Raw genomic sequence first — 19,619 nt, 5'->3', positions numbered from 1 at the left:
TGTTAAGGAATATTTTTATGACATTCAGTTGGAATCAGTTGTGTCCTGCATTCTGAAACAACAAGAAACAAGTATTGTGTAATATCTGTGTAATATCATTTGAAGAGGGCTCTTGGTCATCTCTTTTAAAGGTTAAACACATCCAACTCCTTCAAACTCTCTTTATACAGCTTGGTTTCTAATCCCCGGACCATCCTTCTCTTCCCTTCTGTGAACCTGTTCCAAATTCTCTGCCCAGTGCTGTACTTCAGGTGTAATTTAAGTAATCAAGTGGAACCATTCTGTTGAAAAAAAAGTTAATATTTGCTTTTTTTACAGCTGAATCATGCTATTGACTCACATTCAGCTTGTAGTTATTCCAAATACTATTTCCAAAAGCCAGTTTTTCCTTGGGAAGTTTGTATCAGTAGATGTCTATGCCCCACTCTCAACATTTCATTATTATGTCCCGTATTCTATTTTAAAGTTAAGGATGCCAACTCTCATCTTCATTTGTAGGCACCTGACGCCTTGGATGGACAAGCTTTTCTACAAGAGTTGCATGAGATAACAGCTCCGTGCTCACTTAGTGCTTCCTTAAAGAAGGAATATCTGTTCTAGTACTCACGTAATGGCTATGCAGAATTGTGTTAAGCAACATATGTTTGATTAAGGAGGTCATCACACCCTGTTGCTGCCTCTTTTAACATCACAATTCAAATTCATATTTTCTGGTACTCTTCAAATATCAGGTCCCAGAAAATGGCACAGCTATTTTAAGAAGGTGTAGATAGATACAGTAAGCACACTTATGCTCTCTGGTGAAGCCACTGCACATCCTCGCCAACATCTAGTGGCATATACTTAACGCAAGAGGAATGAATCATAACTACTCCAGAGATATTATCTAACTGATTTGGTTATATTAGTGAAATTCAATTGTTAAATTGTCACATGCATTACAGCTAAGCCAAAAGCTCACATTTTTCCCGCTCTGCCTGCAAAGAGGAAGAAAAGCTTGGAGCATCCCTGACAGAGATTGGGTGCTGCATCTACAAGGTAAAACCAAAGCCTTGGAAAGAGTTTATTCCAGCTTTTATATATTTGATTTTATACTGCTTTAATTCAATTCAAAACAAGTGTGTGACCTGTTCATTCAGCAGTTCATCTGATGACTCTTAATTACAGTAATTAGTAACAGCTTTAAAATATTTTAGCCATTTGTGTGTTTTATCCATATTAAATGAGTGCATAAATAATGGGGAAACAAGTCTCTGAACATTCACCAATCATAACATAGATCTGTCTGCTTGTCTGTCTGTCTAACTTCTTAACTTCCCATCTCCCTTACACAGGAGCTCTGGGCGATGTAAATCTCATCAATAGAATAAAACATGAAAAACTGAATAATTTAAGATTAATAATTTTAAAAATGTAAAACAATATAACATATCAAGCTATTTGTGCTTACTATAGGTCATCAGTTATCTGAATAAAGGAAGCAGGACGTTTCCAACCTGTTAAAAAAAAAATCTAGGTGAAAAAGAATTTTTCATATGGAATATTTGTCCTATCAAAGGTGATGCATTTCTAAAAGGTTTCAGTTTGCTTATAGCTAGATTGTACTGTTTAGCACAAATTCCAAGTTTTCTGACATCAGGGTGATGACAAAAATAAAACTTACTTGAAATGTTAGTGATTTGTGGCATTGCAAAATTTGGGAATTCAAGCCTTATTGACACTGTGATAATTAGATGAGTAGGTTTTAAAATCATTATAGAAATAATACAGCTTTCAAATGAGGTATTTGCATATTCTTGTTATTTACTGCTTTGCTGTTTCTCATTATGATATGATGAATTATTGTTGGAGCCAGGTCTTCCCTAATTTAGATAACTCCCTTGAACTTGTCACCATGAGAATTTTTCTTTTCTGAATTCTTTCCCTGAAGTAAGATAGTACTTCCTTTTAGAACGTTTCAAGTAAAAGATTAAAAATAACAAAGAAGCATGTGGTTTTTTTTAAAATGTATATGACTTAAACCTACTGTGAGTAAAAGTTTGACTCCTGATGGTAGTAGGTAAAAAAACTGAAGGCCACCTTTTTTAAAAAAAATCACCAGGGAGGATGAAAAGCACACATACATTATACAGAGAGGTCTATATGAATGCCAGAAGAAAAAAGCCTTTGAGGAAAAATTTGCCCATATGCACAAGAAGCAGAAGGATACCAGGTATGAAGAATACATCACAACATAAGATAAGATAACCTTTATTGTCATTTTTTTACTGTGGGCACAACGGCACACATCAAAAATGAAATTTAGTTGCCCGCTTTCAAAGTAAAACACATGACACACACCTAAACATACTATGAACATATGTATAGACCCACATTCTTACGTATACGTAGCAAATAAATATTAAATACTGTCCATCTTGAATACATAACGGAAGGAGGAAGCTTGAGAGTTCACAAGGTTAATGCTGTATGGAATGAAACTGGATGTTCTGCTACGGATACACGAAGCCTCTTCCCAGAAGATAACAAGGAAAACAGGTCATGAAGAGGATGTGTAGTGTCCCAGATAATCTTACGGACCCTGCTCAAACAATGCTTCTGTGCTACATCCTGGATGGGAGGGAGGGAACTGCCAATGATCTTTTCGGCCATTCTCACCACTCTGCACCGCTTTCCTGTCTGAAGCAGTGATGCCTCCAAACCAGACTGTGATGCTGTATGACAGGATGCTCTCGATTGTCCCCCTGTAGAAAGTGGTCAGGACAGGGGAAGGAAGATGTGCTTTTCTCATGCCACGCAGAAAATGCAGGCGCTGCTGTGCCCGCTTCACCAGTTTCTCACTGTTGAGCGACCAAGTCAGCCTACTTGTTAGCTGCACACCCAAGAATTTGATGCTGGTAACCGTCTCCACAGGTGAATCATTAATGTACAGAGAAGTGTGGCTGTGCCTGCCTTTTCTGAAATCAACAATAATCTCTTTGTTTTTTCCAGTATTTAAAACTAGGCTGTTTTCCTTAAACCAGTTCACCAACCCCTCAACCTCCTTGCGGTAAGCTTCCACCTAGTCATCCTGAATAAGGCCCACTACTGTTGTATCATCTGTGAACTTCGCAATATGGTTGGTGGCAAACCTAGCACAACAGTCATGGGTCAACAGGGTGAACAGCAGCGGACTTAAGACGCAGCCCTGAGGAGAACCTGTGCTTAAGAAAATGGTATTAGAGGTATTTGTTCCAACTCTCACATATTACAGAAGTAATATTTGGAAATATATGTCAAGCAAGAGTACACGAAGGAGTACAGGAGACAGTCTGTAACAGGAACTGGAACCGTTACCATAGGTAACCGGTTTGAAAGTCTGGAAGGCAAATTTCAACCATCTAAGATGGTTATACTGTATTATCCTAAAATTTCTAGAACAATGGAAAAGAGTTTTTCTCTAAAGAAATCAACAAAGTTGATTGGGCAGTTTCGGCAGTCTTATAGGGGAGATGGATGACATACAAATTTAATAAATAAATAAAACTCACAATCTGCAATGGAATGTAGTAGGCTGGATTCCGAGGAGGAAGGGGGTACATTCCAGAAAAATAAGAGGCAGTTCATTCTAAATGTTTTGTGTGAGTGAAAGAAGATGAAGACGGCCCCACCCTAATAGTTCTCTGTGTATTCGCTTGATGTACATAGCATCATGTACATAGCAGTTTGACAAGACTCTGTCAATAAGTGTGGAACAATAAAGAACCTAGCTTTAAAGAATTATGTGTCCTTGATTTTTGAGCCTGATACAATATTCAATATACAAATCCTATAGAAAGCACATGGACAAGATTTAAAGAGACAGCAGCAAAGTGATACAGGTCACTTTTTTCAGCCCAAGGATATGGATGATGCTTTTTTAAAATGAACTCACTATGTTCTCAAGCGGATAGTCCATAGTGGCTGTGGGAAACTTCAACTCAGCCAGTAATGTCATGTTGAAATAGAGCTCAAGGGACATGAGATTAATTTCATATGGCTGAGTGGAATAGCTGTAATTGGATGAGGAATTCCAGGGATTTCTCAGTAAAGTGAACAGAATAACCCATTTGTCTTATTTATTTACTTTATTTTTATTAGATTTGGTGTGCCGCCCATCTCATCTTCTCCTGTTGTACATTCTGGTGAAATTAACTGGCTTCACAACTAGTTGTTGTTCTCATGACTGAAGGGGAACAGAAGTAACGTGATATCTTTATATGATTCCAATGTTAGCACGGGAGCCAGTTTGGTGTCATGATTAAAGCTTCAGCCTAGAAACGTGGAGACTGTGAGTTCTAGTTCCACCTTAGGCATAAAGCCAGCTGCCGTGACCTTGGACCAGTCCCTCCCTCTCTGTCCTGGGAAGCAAATAACAGCAAACCACTTCCAAAATCCAGAAAACAGCAAGAACTAACCCAGGCTATTGCCAGGAGTCAACACTGACTCAAAGGTGTGCGTGCGCGCACTCACACACACACACAAGTAAAACATAATTATTTCAAAAATTGCTTTCCACCCAAATACCATGTGTTTAGGTAGTAAGCCTCTTAACGGTTTCCAAGCTAGAAGGGGGGGGGGGGGAGAGAGAAGCCTGCATAGGCAGAAAAACACTAAGAAGAAATACACAGAGGCAGACACTATGGTACTACCCAAAGTTCATTATAGCTCTTCTGCCTGTACTGTATCTCTTCTGCAGAAAGTTGCATGCTAGAATATCCAGTGGTCTGACTGGTGATGTCATATTCTAAAGCATTTCCTGAACAGAAATACACAGCTAAATTTGGAGTGGCCAATTTCATCAGGGACAACCCAGCATCGTTTTTCACTGCTATGATGGAAATCAACAAATGTAAATCAGCAATCTTGTAACTATTTAATGAGAAAGTTTCATCGATTTCGGTCGGATATACCCCATATGGATAAATCAAGGCTTGCAGTCTCAAAATGTTCTATGAGACAGTACAAAATTTAATGCAAACTTCAGCCTCTTCCCCATACTGCAGTTATGAAACTTCTCTCTTCCATCTGCTCTTACCTAGCATTTAAGTTCCAAACAAACCAATCATGAATATTTTCCTAATGGCTTTTTTTTTTGTCCTCTACTGAAAATGTTCACTGCATGTGGGCTTATTAAAATTAATTCTGATCGTTTAAAAGGGAGTGTGCAAGATGTACATATGTTTTAAATGCTGTGGAATTCCTGCTGTTGTTAGCAACCTTCCTTTTGTTTCGAAACTGGAATGCACTATTTGTGTCCTTTGTCCTCAAACGAGATCTAATTCATCCTGATTTCAGATTTGGGGGGGGGGGGAGACTTCTCTGTGTCCACGTGGAAGTGATCCAACAGAAATCCTAAGTATGTGCCTGTGTGCCAATTGAGAGATCAACGAGAAGTGTTATTTCAGGTTACTGTGCACAAATAAGCACAATGTCAGTTCCCATAATCAAGATCTGGACGACAATGTCAGTTCCCTTAATCAAGATCTGGACGCCCCTATCACAATGTGCTTTCTCTTTCAAACAAACAAGCAACGGAATGATAGGTAGCGCGAGGCTTTCACATTAATTAATATACTACTAAAACCTCCAGAGCCAGTGTCAAAAGGCTGTTCAGGCCGAGCTCCGAAGGAGGGGGCGGCGGGAGTCATACGGGCGCCCCACCCTTTGCTTTTCCGCCTCGGCGACCGGGAGCGCGCACCGGCCGCTCAGAGAGCGAGCGGGCGAGGGGGCGGGCGGGTGCGCGCGCGTTGGCCGGGCCCCGCGGCCTCTGGGCTTCTTTCGGCGATGGCGACGGCGACGGCGCCCTCGCCGCGGGACCCAGCCGGGGACTGGCAGGACTTCTCGGGCTTCCAGCCTTTCTCGGAGCCGAGCGCTTGCCTGGAGCCCCCGGCGGCGGCGGCGGCGGCCGTGGAGGGAGGCCCATGGGATGGCGGGGGCGATCTGGGGACCAGGCTCCCGCTCTGCTTCCAATCTGCTCGGCTGCTGGCTGAGCATTGCGTAGACCCGGAAGCCCTTCTCCCGCCGCAGCCCCTCAGCGAGCGGAGCGCCTTGCACGAAGATGAGTGAGTGAAGCGGCAGGTCGAATTCCTTCCTTATAGGAGGGAGGGATCCTCCTCCCCCTCCTCCTCGCCCCCCCCCCCATCGCTTGGCGAGAGGCTCCTTTGCAAAGAGTGAGGTTCTCCCTTCGGTCGTAGAAAACTTCGCAAGGGGGTTGGGGCGCTCAGGGCTCGGGCGTACTCCTTACGAAAAGGGATGTATAAGAAACAGGGCGCCCGCGCGCGGGGTGGGGGGAATAGGGAAAAGAGAATTGCAGTTTCAGTACATAATTCATTGCTAATGGAGAGCAATCCCCGACAGAGAATAGGGTGTTCCCCAGCCCCTTGGGGTTACGAGAACCTAATGTCCGGTAAGCCCCGAAGGAAGAAAGCTTCGAGCTACTTTCACCTTCACTGCGACCTGAACTTTAAACTTTCCAGCACAACCAGATCGAGCTGTGTATGTTAGCAGCATTCCACGGACAAGACACTGGAATTTGAATATGAAATCTGATCCTTTTGTACCTTATACTTAAGGGGAGGCCCTTTAACAACTTAGAATCCCCAAAGGCCCATTTTCTGTGTAGACCCTCATGTTTTATTTTAGGTACCTGAACTGGTTTTGCAGTTTAAAAAAGCAAAAGAAACTTTGTAGAGACATAATTGGACCTTTCCAAACTTGCACATTTGAGAAATTGTCTCAAATATCCCCTTTTCACTAGGGTTTCTTTTATAAAAAACAACAACAACTTGCTGATTTATAACTACATAACTTTTATTGATGTTTAACTCATTTAGGAATTGGAAACATATTTTAGACTACTATCTCTGCTCCAATATAATCATTGGTATGGGTGCATTCTCTAGTTTGCATCAAAAGCACTTGTATACCCAAGGTAAAGATCTGATTGTGAGATGGTGGAAACAATTTATTACCCACCATAAATTCTATTAATATAAACAATATCCATATTTTCCAAAGGATGTATTGATATTTGCATATCAGAGCATAAGGAGCATGTTTGAGAAGTTTGGCTTTTAGTGAATGAATGAGAAAACGCTCAAGTCAATTTTGCTTTGCTCCCCATGCCAGCTGGAGCAACTAAAAGACTGCAGAAGCTCCTTTCAAGGTTCACCTGACCTCAGAACTTAAGCTGGCTGTGGCTTCTTTGTCCCATATCAGGAATTGAAAGGCAAGAATGAGCCATGGCTTGATAATGAAAACATTAGAAACTGCTTGAAGCCTAAATAAGGCCAAACTATACTAATTTTTTTTTCTTCAAGGGTAAGCTTGAAATAATTACAATACATGGGAAGAACTTGATGCAAATGAAGGTCAATAGTAGCTAAAGTACTGGGAGCTGTGATTTCTTGTGTGTATTATAATCTGTGTTCTGCTTTTATAAGCACTTAAGAGAGAAAACATTTTTTCTATTATATATACTGCTAAATAGATACTTATATAGTTGAGCAAGGCTTTTTTCATTCTTTGGCAGGTTGGTATAAGACAATTCATGAGGATCTTTAGTCAAATCATAACATTGCATACATTCTCTACTACTACTGCATGCAAAATTGGCTGACTCAAATCTGGCACAGAACACTAAAGGCAAATATCCAGTGATGGATATTTTTGGGATGGGATGGAGATTCCTCACTCATGGCTGTGGTTTATTGACATACTTTCGGATTAATGTGGTACAAAAACTTTTAAAAGCAGAAGCTTTAGATAAGATAAGATAAGATAAGATAAGATAAGATAAGATAACCTTTATTGTCATTTTTTTTTACTGTGGGCACAACGGCACACATCAAAAATGAAATTTAGTTGCCCGCTCTCAAAGTGAAACATACATGACACACACCTAAACATACCATGAACAACATATGTATAGACCCACACCCCTACATATACGTAGCAAATAAATATTAAATACTGTCCATCTTGAATATATATGGAAGGAGGAAGCTTGAGAGTTCATAAGATTAATGCTGTATGGAATGAAACTATGGCTGAATAATTTCTGCCTATTATAAGGACTGGATTTTTTCTTCTTCCAGGATTTGGAATGCTCTGACAGATAATTATGGTAATGTAATGCCAGTTGATTGGAAATCATCCCACACCAGAACTCTGCACTTGCCAACCCTGAATCTTTCTGAAAAGGGAGTAAGTATTGCCAGAACAATTTGAAAAATGTTCCTTTTGTCCATTTAAATCTGTGTCCTAGACATCAAATATTACATAATCTGTCAATTTAATTCAAGGCTCCTTTGCCATACCATTATTAGCTTTCTGATTCTTTTGGTGTCACGGCTTTTCTTCTTTAAAATTTATCTAACACATGCCCCAATGTCCAATAAGATATGTTCATTCTAAAAAATACAAGAATTATCATTTTAATGCTAATTCCTACATTTGCATTCCTGCACATTTCATTGATTATGTTGTCAGCTCTAATCATGCATAATACTTTTGGTTTAAGCCAGAAATAAAGTAACTAGTAATAATAACTGATATAAGAATAAAAGCAGTGCTCTGTTTCATTAAAAATATATTCAGTATATTATTCCTTCTTAGCTGGTATTAGGCAAAAGATAGAAGCATTTAAACTTTTTCAGATTGCCCTGGAAAGCTCTTAATGCAAAAACTGCCTTGATTAAAGTCAAGAGCTTGGGATTACACTGATAAACCCATGACATTTTCTCAACAATGGGGCAGAAATGATTCTCCATTATCTGCTTCTGGGATAATTTTTATATTATTATTTGTTGCTGTAGCTTACAACTCTGAGATTTCCTGGTGACTTCTAACCAGGTCCAGCTATGCTAAGCTTTTTGACTAAGTTCAGAAAGTCCCAAAGGACTTTTCTTTGAAGACATTTCACTTCTCATCTAAGAAGCTTCTTCAGCTCTGACTGGATGGTGGGGAATGGAAGGATCCATCCAGTCAGAGCTGAAGAAACTTCTTGGGTGAGAAGTGAAACATCTTCAATTTTTAATTTTTAACCAACAAAACAAAACAAAGCAAAACATAACACACATACACACACAGTATATACTCTTCTCCCTTTTTTTTTTAACAGCGATTACGTAACGGTAATCTTCTATTATTTACATTTCCCCCCTTATTCTTCTTTAGAATATTTGTCCTTATTGTCCCGTTGTTTCTTATTTACATTTTTCTTCCTTCATATTCTACTTCTTACTAAGAATAATTCATATTATTATTATTATACATTATTATACACATATTTTCACTTTTGACCTTTCCATATTTATTCTCCTCTATTATTTCTAGTCTCCAACCAGTCATACCACTTGTTCCATGTTATATAGTACTCTGTGTCTTCCTTTTCTTTTATCTCTTTTGTTAATTTGTCCATCTCAGCACAGTCCAGGATTTTTCTTATCACTTCTTCCTCTGATGGCATATTCTCACTTTTCCAGCACTGTGCGTATGCTATTCTTGCCGCCGTTATTATATGTAAAATTAAGTACCATATTTCTTTACTATATTTCCTGTTTAAAATACCCAACAAAAAGATCTCTGGTTTCCAGTCTACGGGTTGGTCTATTATTTCTTCAATCCATTTTCTTATTGTAGTCCAGTATTTTTTTGCAACTGGGCATGTCCACCATAAATGATAATATGTTCCATGTACTTTTTTACATTTCCAGCATGTTGGTGAATTGTTCTGGAACATCTTGGCAAGCTTTGCTGGTGGAAGATGCCATCTGTAAAACATCTTCAACTGGTTTTCCTTGAATGCCGCCGACATAGCCAATTTTATATTTATTTCCCGTATTTTTGAGAAGTGAAACATCTTCAAAGAAAAACAAGAAAGTCCATTGCCTCGTGAAAAAAAGCATCTTTGGGACAACCATGACTTGGATGACTGAGAATTTCCATAGACATTAAGTTCAGATAGGTTCTTTCACTTACTTGGATAGATAATAATAATAATAATAATAATAATAATAATAATAATAATAATAATAATAATAATAGGCTCCTTGGGCGCAATCCCAAAACAACTGGAGCACCACTTGAACACCATTGGCATTGACAAATTTGCTATTAGTCAATTGCAAAAGGCGGCCTTACTAGGAACTGCTTCCATCCTGCGACGATACCTGTAATACCCTCAAACATCCACATCTGCCTATCCCAGGTCCTGGGTAAGGACTCGATAGGTAGACAAAATGCCAAATCCAGTCTGAACATCTGGCTGACTGTGCGATGATTGACAATAATAATAATAATAATAATAATAATAATAATAATGTTGGAAGGGACCTTGGAGGTCATCTAGTCCAACCCCCGGCTCAGGTAGGAAACCCTATACCATTTCGGACAAATGGCTGTCCAGTTTTTTCTTAAAAACTTCCAGTGTTGGAGCATTCACCGCTTCTGGAGGCAGGTTGTTCCACTGGTTAATTGTTCTAACTGTCAGGAAGTTTCTCCTTAGTTCTAAGTTGCTTCTCTCCTTAATCAGTTTCCATCCGTTGCCTTCAGGTGCTTTGGAAAATAGCTTGACTCCCTCTTCTTTGTGGCAGCCCCTGAGATATTGGAACACTGCTATCGTGCACCCCTCGTCCTTCTCTTCGTTAAACTAGACATACCCAATTCCAGCAACCGTTCCTTATACGTTTTAGCCTCCAGTTCCCTAATCATCTTTGTTGTTCTTCTCTGTACACTTTCTAGAGTCTCAACATCTTTTTCACATCGTGGTGACCAAAACTGGATGCAGTATTCCAAGTGTGGCCTTACCAAGGCATTGTAAAGTGGTATTAATACTTCACATGATCTTGATTCTATCCCTCTGTTAATGCAGCCTAGCACTGTGTTGGCTTTTTTGGCAGCTGCAGCTCACTGCTGGCTCATATTTAAATGATTGTCCACTAGGACTCCAAGATCCCTTTCACAGTTACTACTATTGAGCAAGGTACCCCCTATACTATACCTGTATATTTGGTTTTTCTTACCTAAATGTAGAACCTTACTTTTTTCACCATTGAATTTCATTTTGTTAGATAGTGCCCAGTGTTCAATTCTGTCCAGATCCTCCTGTATCTTAAGCCTGTCTTCTGGAGTGTTGGCTATTCCTGCCAGCTTGGTGTCGTCTGCAAATTTGATGAGTTCCCCATCTATCCCCTCATCCAGATCATTGATGAAGATGTTGAAGAGCACTGGGACCAGAACAGAGCCCTAGGACACCCCACTACACACTTCCCTCCATGTAGATGTGGTTCCATTGAGGACCACACACTGAGTACGGCCGGTTAACCAGCTACAGATCTATCTGGTGGTGATGCTGTCTAACCCGCATTTTTTTATCTTATCAAGTAGTAGATTGTGATCTACTTTGTCAAATGCCTTACTGAAGTCCAAGTAAATTATATCCACAGCATTCCTCTGGTCCACTAATTTTGTCACTTGGTCAAAGAATGCAGTAAGATTTGTCTGGCATGATCTGTTTTTGACAACCCGTGTTGGCTTTTAGTAATGACTTTGTTTGCCTGTAGGTGTTCGCTGATTCGTTGTTTGATTATCTTTTCCAGAATCTTCCCAGGTATTGAGGTCAGGCTGATAGGTCTATAATTTCCTGGGTCCTTTCTTTTTTTTTTTTTTTTTTTTTTGAAGATGGGAACTACATCATCTCTTTTCTAGTCCTCTGGTAGTTCCCCAGTGCTCCAGGATCTTTGAAAAATATAGTTCAGTGGTTCTGAGATCACATCTGCCAGTTCCTTGAGAACCTTGGGTAATCCATCTGATTCTGGTGATTTGAACTCGTCTAGGCTGGACAGGTGTTCACTTACCATTTTTTTGCCTATCTTAACTTGTATTTCTATTTTGTTTTTTATGGCACTATTTTTGATAGGTTGGTCTGTTTTTTTTCCTTTGTGTAAAAACAGATGCGAAAAACGAGTTAAATAGTTTTACTTTCTCCCTGTTGCTTGTCACCTTCTTGCCACTTTCACCCACTAATGGACCAATTGTTTCCTTCACTTTTTTCTTGTTTTTTTACATGTTGAAAGAAGCTTTTTTTGTTATTTTTGTCTTTGGTCGCAAACCTTAGTTCATTTTGAGCCTTAGCTTTCCTCACTTCGTCTTTGCAGGCTCGGGCTATTTGCTGATATTCTGACTTAGTTATGTGTCCCTCTTTCCACTTTCTATATTTGTCCTTTTTATCTTTCAATTGATAGAGAGTTCTTTATGCAGCCATGCTGGTTTCTTTTGAGAGCTGTTATTTTTCCTCTTTGTTGGTATTGTGCTAGACTGGGCCTTTATTATCTCACTTTTCAAAATTTCCCAAGCCTCTTGAGTTGTTTTCCCCTGGAGGATTCTCATCCATGGAATCCTTCCCAAACCCTCTCTAAGTTTATTGAAATTAGCTCTCTTGAAGTCCAAGACTCTAGTATGACTATGTTCTATTGCTTTTGCTTCCATAATGTTGAATTACAATATTGCATGATCACTTCCTCCCAAGGTTCCTATGGCTTCAACACCTTCTATCATTTCATCTCTGTTAGTGAGAATTAGGTCCAAAATGGCTAATCCCCTAGTTCCCTTCTCTACTTTTTGGAAGACAAAGTTGTCTGCTAGGTTTGTCAGGAATCTGTTTGATCTTCCACTTGGTGCAGTTTGTCTCCCAGTTGATGTCAGGGTAGTTAAAGTCTCCCATTACTGTTGTGATGTGCTTCCTACATACCTTAGTTAGCTGACTAGCGAAAAGTTCATCTATTTCCTGTGTTTGGTTGGGTGGCCTATAGTATACCCCTATGGCAATTTCGTTTCTCCCCCCCCCCCTTTTATATTGACCCATATGCATTCAGGACAGTTTTCATCATTGTTGTGCTCTATTTCTGTAGAAATGTAGTTATTTCTTATATAGAGAGCAACTCCACCTATTCTTTTATTTGGTCTGTTTCTTTTAAATAATTTAAATTCCTCTAGCTGTGTGTTCCATTTGTGGGTTTCATCCCACCATGTTTCCGTAATGGCAACAATATCATATCTGCCCTCATTAACCTGAATTTCTAGTTCACCCTGTTTGTTGTTCATACTCTGTGCATTTGTGTATAGACATTTAAGTCCTTTATGACTGACCCTGTGTTTACTTCCTACATAACCTGTGTGGTGCCTGAGTTCCCCTAATGTCTTACCACCTATTTGGTTAGTGCACTTTGTGTGGCACTCGCTATTAAGAGCTTGATTTTGCTTGATAGCAAGGTTGATGTTCTTGTCCACATACACATCTATGTTACATGCACTGATAGCCCTATAATTTTTAGATTGCTGGGGACAGGGATGTTCTGTATCAGTTAGCTCACTGTCCCCGCTGTTTAGTTTAAATATTCCTCCAGAAAATCTGTGAATTTATAGCCAAGTAACTCAGTCCCTTTCTTTGATGGATGCAAACCATCTCTTTTATATATTTTTTCATTGGACCAGCTGCTGACATCGGGACTAATATATCCAAAGCCTTCCCCTTTACTCCACTCCTTTAGCCACATATTGAATTGTGCTATATGCTGGCCTTTTCCATTTTGGTCCTTATACACTAGTAAGACCTCTGAAAAAATAAGCCTACAGCCTATTCTGCTAAGTTCCTGCCCCAGGCTCTGGAAGTCATTCTGCACAGTGAGTACATCTTTTTGGGACAGATCATTAGTGCCAAGATGTACAATAGCCTCCACATCACCGTCTATACTGGCATTCTTGATTATTTTACAAATACGCTTCTTGTCCCTACTGGCAGTAGCACCTGGAAGATACCTGACCTCATTCAAAACCTCTGTGTCCTTTCCTAAATTTACATCCCTTATAACTGAATCACCAACCAGAAGGTGGCTTCTCTTTTGGGGTGCCTTTCTGTTCTTGTATGACTGATGTGTAATACCTGATTCGCACTTCTCCCTGTCAAAAACAAGTTCTTCATCTCGGACCAAGATCCCCTGCTTATTTGAGTTGTCATCACAAATACCTTTACCTGTCTTCTTAATGTCCCTATTAAGGTCAGCAAGGGCACTGTATCTGTTGTGCAGGGACACAGCAAAAGCTTTATGTTTATGGTTCACAGCTCTCACCCTTCCAGATCCCACAGTTCTCCACACTGCCCTTCTCTTGCAGGATCTTTGTGGTAGAGGGGGCTGATAGCTTGGAGGCTCACTGGAGTAGAAGGGCTGAACTGGACATCTAATTTCTGCCTGAAGAGCAGAGATTACAGAACCTAGATAAATAATCTCTCCTTGTAGACTAGTGATTTGTTTACAGATAGGACAGTTTCCAAGATTGAAAAGGGTACTGCGAAAGACAGCTGCAAAACAAGTGTTGCACTGAACTATGCCTGACATTCTTAGATACAAGGAATCACAGACGCACTTGCCCTGAATGTACTGCTGCTGTTTGATTTTTGGTTGTATAATTCGCACAGCGTTAGGCGCGCGGGCCGCTACTTTTAGAGCTCAACTCACAGTTATAGCAAGCACTGGGAAGTTTAAATGCAATAGATCCAATCAGCAAGGCCCCAGTTACTTTTAGAGCTCAACCCCCGCCCCCCTCACAGTTATAGCAAGCACTGGGAAGTTTAAATGCAATAGATCCAATCAGCAAGTGCTGATCCCTAGAACTGAATCAGGAAATCCATGGAAGAGTTTTAAGGTTTCTAAAAGAGCAAAATTATTAAGAAATAATAGAGATTTCATTTGCTGAAGATCTACGCCTACAACCTATCAATGCATAAAGTGTTTATCGGCTGGCCTGTCACAGAGCCTGATATTGATTAGGGACACCCAGCTAGCTTCCATGCCTAAGGGAAGATTCAAGCCTCAATCACTTGGCTTTTAATCTAGCATTTTAGCCATTTTGCTAAAATGGCTTTCTTTAACCATTTTGAGTATATATCTTATTTATTTTGAAGAATAAATTTGACAGTGGCTTGGGACCTCACTATATGTTTAAATACAGGTTTAGATTTCTTTCCCCTCTTACCTCTCCTCTGAAGCCATAATAGAGTCCAAGCTCAATAGTTTGTTTTAGGTTATCAAGTCACAGAATGGATTTTATTCTAAATAAAGATGTCTAAGAAATAAATGTGATCTGTGAACTGACAAGACGGTATCTATTTATTCAGTTCATTTGAATTAACCAACCTGAATGGCACAATATTGTTTGTTTGTTGAACTGAATTTTGATGTGTAGGTTGAGCACTACGTAGATAGGGAAGATAATAATAATAATTTTGGGGTGTCAGTATTTTTAATCCTTCAGCATGTTTAAAGATCTCATACACTATTATATAATTAAGTGTTATGATATTTCGTTGATTTCTAAGTCTTTTTAATAATCTGCTTTTATTTTGTATTTTTATACAGGTTAATGATAACTTGAACCTAGACTTGTCAGATGATGAAGAGTTGAGAGACCAGCTAGACATGCATTCTATCATTGTCTCCTGCATCAATGAAGAACCTCTCTTCACAGCTGAGCAGGTAAAGTTCAAAAATAAATTTGTGCAATTTAGCATCAAACATTTCTTCTTTCAAATATGTTTGAAATGCCTAGAAACAGCTTAGTAAAGATATGGTCTAATACAGAATAACACATGTTTTAATGCAGAAGAGATTTACTGTTTCATTCTTAAATTAGAACTTATATGGGAGAGCTGCAAATTGCCTAATGCCTTCTGCTATTCTTCTTTGTGGCCCACTAGTGTCCCTGGGATCTCCACTTTTTTATAACTCAGTGGGATGAGCAAGGGGAAAAAAAAAACATTGTATTCATTTTACTAGAAAAGCAACTATTTCGATTTTTAAAAAGAGGCTTAGTTTAAACCAGACATGTCAAATTCACGTGACATATTGGGACTGTTTTGCCATTGCCAGCAATGGGGTGGGCGCGGCTTCCGCATGACGTGTCCAGTCCGCGGTCCGGCAATTTGACACCCCTGGTTTAAACCCTTTCTTCTCTCCTGTTACTGTTATGTTAGCTATGTATGTGTACTATGTATGTGTACGACACAGAAAATTGGGTGAAGTATGTACATATAAGTTGGTGGATATGTTGCAGCCCCCCCACCCCCATTCATATCCTTGAAAAGCGCTTTGATAGCAAGTGCTAACCCCCCTCAACTGTGGAAAATACTCCCACATTTGATAAGGGTCACAATATTCAAAATAATTTTCCAGTATTTTATGAATGGCAGTAGGAAAATAAAGTTGGTCTACAAAAACAAACAAAAAACTAAACTAAAGTAAACTAAAACATGATTGAATAATAAAATAGAGATAGAATGGTTCATAATGGTAATTTAAGTCTAAAGTCATCCTTTTTATTTGTGTTACTTTAGTAAGCTCTGTGTATGATGAAATGTGTAGCCAACTTCGGATATAAAAGACATTTTTTTGGTATGGATGTAACACCCATTCAATGGATTTCTTTGTTAAAGAGATTTTACTGCAAACAATGCCATTTGCCTCAATTATGTAATTCCATAAATGAACAAATTGATAGAAATGGTGCAAATTTAGGTTTAATAAGCATTCAAATTAAGTAGACATTTTCTCCACTATCCAAATGTCTATTAAATAAATACTTTATTGGTTTTTGCTGGAGTTCAAATGTGAATTTTTAGATTTTAGCACACATTAGGAGTAGGGAACCTTATTTTTTTGAAATGCCATTAACTCACAGGATGTCAACCACTCTATACCAAGCTGTATATACATAGAGGACTTCTTGTATGAATGTTTTGTTTTTATTTATGGGATTTATCTTCACCTCAATCTTATCAGACTCTAAGCAGCATACAAATACTGATGAAAAATCACAATACTAACAACAACAGTACACTGGTACCATTGATTCCACAGTCAATCCCCAAAAATTTTCTGAAAAAGCTAAGTTTTGACCAGGTTGTAGAAAGCCATGAGAGTGGAATCATCTTTGCCTCATGAGTCCAGTTGTTCCATAGGAGGGGCATCCTCCCCAGAGATCAGTGGGGGCTCATCACTTTTTATGGTGGCTGAGGACCTTTACCAAACCCTTAACCCTCCAACTCAGATAATAGCAATAGGACTTAGACATACACCATCGTAAAGTGCTTTACAGCATTCTCTTGGTGATTTATAATTTGCATATTGTCCCCAACAATCTGGGTTCTCATTTTACTGATCTCAGAAAGATGGAAAACTGAGTCAACCTTGAGCCCCGTCAGGATCAAACTTAGGCTGTGGGCAGAATTTACCTGCAATACTGCAATTTGACCACTGCACCACCAGATCTACTTAGGAAAGGATCTATTTGAGAGAGGCAAACTCTTAGATACCTCTGGCTCCAGGCTATATGGGATTTGAAATATATTGAATTTCACTCAGAAACATATTGATAGATGATAAAGCTCCTACAAAATATATGTGTGCATATATACATCTCTTTCTTATACAGATGACTTCTACAATGCAACTGTTTCGTTTTTCTTTTTTCTTGAAGCAATCAGTGAAAAGGATTATCAGAATGGTAGAGAAATATAATAATTGTGCTCACTAGCTATCCATTCACTGTTCCACTGGTGGAAGATATTTTTATTGTACTAGCTCATAAATGCACGACTATGTTTTAGCAACAGTTTCAGTTTCCTTTCATGTCATCTCTGCAGCATTATTTAACTTCTCTGATTAGACTACTTTAGTCATTCCTCCCAACCATTGAACATTCCTTGAAAAATATTTTATCCAAGAATCTAGCAACTCAGATCAGACCCTAAAATGATAACCGTGCAAGGGACTGAGAGCTGTAATACTGTTACTAAGTCACAAGTAAACTGCTGTATCTAGTATTACAAATTCAGGAAAGTCTGCCAGATTGATTAGAGATGGATAATGTAGAAACATGCTTTCTATTTAAATTGCTAGCTTTTATTACCCAAATCCATGTATAATTGCTGGATTAATATGCTATTCACTTTTGCTTCTCCACATTATGCTTGTTTTTCCTAATCCAACTAGTTCCTGCTATCCTATTAATTTTTCAGAAAATGATTAAAACATAGCTTTTCTGAAAGGCCCTTGGAGACAAATCTATGTTTTGCTTCCTTTCAGAGCAGTAGTGGATTGTTTTAGTTTTACTGATGTTTTCTGAGAATTATTATGGTTTTTGTGGATTTTATCATTTCTCTGATGATTTGTAAATCACTTAGAAATGTATAATTCTATAGAAGTATAAGAATTGACTAACTGAATGGTATGGTATTAATTTATGACTATATTGTTCCAAAGGCAGGATAGACGAGACCAAATAAATCAGAGCTCCAAGGCTAGAAGTTTTCTCAAAGAACATGTTTATTGGTTACATAGTATTGGCACGGTCAAAAGTGAAACCAAGTCTATTACAAAGTTAAACTTCCCACCCCAGGGCTATGCAATCAGCTACGTTTATCAATAGAATAGTTTGGTGGGCTTTCTACCCAACTGCTCCCCCTCCCAATCCAACTGGCAAAAATGACCTTGGTTCCCATGGGACAGTAAATTGTTTAGACTAGCAAAATTCTTCCGTACCCCCTCCCATCTTTGTGGCAACCTAGCATGAGCAAGATAGCTGCTGTTGTAGAGTTGACAAGTGGGGTCTCCATGATTAATGTTATAAACAATAATTTATATATAAATCATAATTAACTTTGATTGGCACTGTGACCTAGAGATGGAATTCTCACTTCATAATCAGGAGGCTGTAAATTCAATCCTAGGTAGTGACAGATATTTTTCTTTCTGGGTGCAAAGAATAATTGTCTGCTGCAAACTCCATATAGGCTTCAGGAAGGGTATCCAGGCAGTAAATGCTCAAGATCCATTCAGTTGCCCTGATTCCATCCCGATGCAAGGGATTATTGGTTACATAATTAACTTAAAGATATTTCTCTATTTTTGAAAATCACCCTATGATATTGTTGTATTCATTATTAGAACTTTTATATTTACAGTTTTAAAGTCTTTCAGTGATTAAAAATTATTATTAAATAGTCTTTACAAAAATAAATAATCAGTATAATTTTGTCTTTGGTCCTCTGTAACTTTCTCTATGTGGGTGGAAGGTGATAGAAGAAATAGAAGAAATGATGCAGGAATCTCCCGATCCAGATGATGATGAAACACCTAACCAGACAGACCGTCTGTCCATGTTGTCCCAAGAAATTCAAACACTTAAAAGGTCTAGTGCAAACCACAATTATGAAGAAAGTAAGTGATGTTTACTTGTATCTTCTGTTCAATGTTTGTCTTAAAATCAGTTCTGCTGTACTTTAAAACTTCTTGAAAATATAATTTCAATCTTACCTTCTAGATTATTTCTGCCTAGGTCACAGGTCGGCAACCTGCGGCTCCGGAGCCGCATGCGGCTCTTTGAGCCTTCCCCTGTGGCTCCCAGCCTCCTCTGCCTTTGCAGAGAGAGACAGAGACAGAGAGAGGCAATTGCACTTCCCTGCTTCTGTGTGTGTGTGTGTGTGTGTGTGTGTCTGTGTGTGTGTCTGTGTGTGTGTGTTTGTGTGTGTGTGTGTGTGTGTA

General features: G+C 38.9%; 1 protein-coding gene across 3 annotated transcripts in view; it reads left to right on the top strand.

Annotated features, from left to right (window-relative positions):
• Positions 1 to 5,725: 5,725 nt before the first annotated feature.
• Positions 5,726 to 19,619, top strand: part of FEZ2 (fasciculation and elongation protein zeta 2) — a 35,998-nt gene continuing 22,104 nt past the window's right edge. The window contains exons 1-4 of one of the 3 annotated variants that reach the window (XM_039353318.1): positions 5,726 to 6,083; positions 8,118 to 8,226; positions 15,438 to 15,554; positions 19,151 to 19,295. In XM_039353318.1, coding sequence (XP_039209252.1) covers positions 5,806 to 6,083; positions 8,118 to 8,226; positions 15,438 to 15,554; positions 19,151 to 19,295 — 649 coding nt within the window. In that variant the 5' untranslated portion in view covers positions 5,726 to 5,805. The remainder of the gene's footprint in view (positions 6,084 to 8,117; positions 8,227 to 15,437; positions 15,555 to 19,150; positions 19,296 to 19,619) is intronic. The other 2 variants (XM_039353317.1, XM_039353320.1) reach the window with 2 other exon arrangements.

This window comes from Crotalus tigris, unplaced genomic scaffold (assembly GCF_016545835.1).
Source record: "Crotalus tigris isolate CLP2741 ecotype Arizona unplaced genomic scaffold, ASM1654583v1 scf7180000018511.580666, whole genome shotgun sequence".
Lineage (NCBI taxonomy): Eukaryota > Metazoa > Chordata > Lepidosauria > Squamata > Viperidae > Crotalus > Crotalus tigris.
This window is presented reverse-complemented; position numbering and strand designations above follow the sequence as displayed.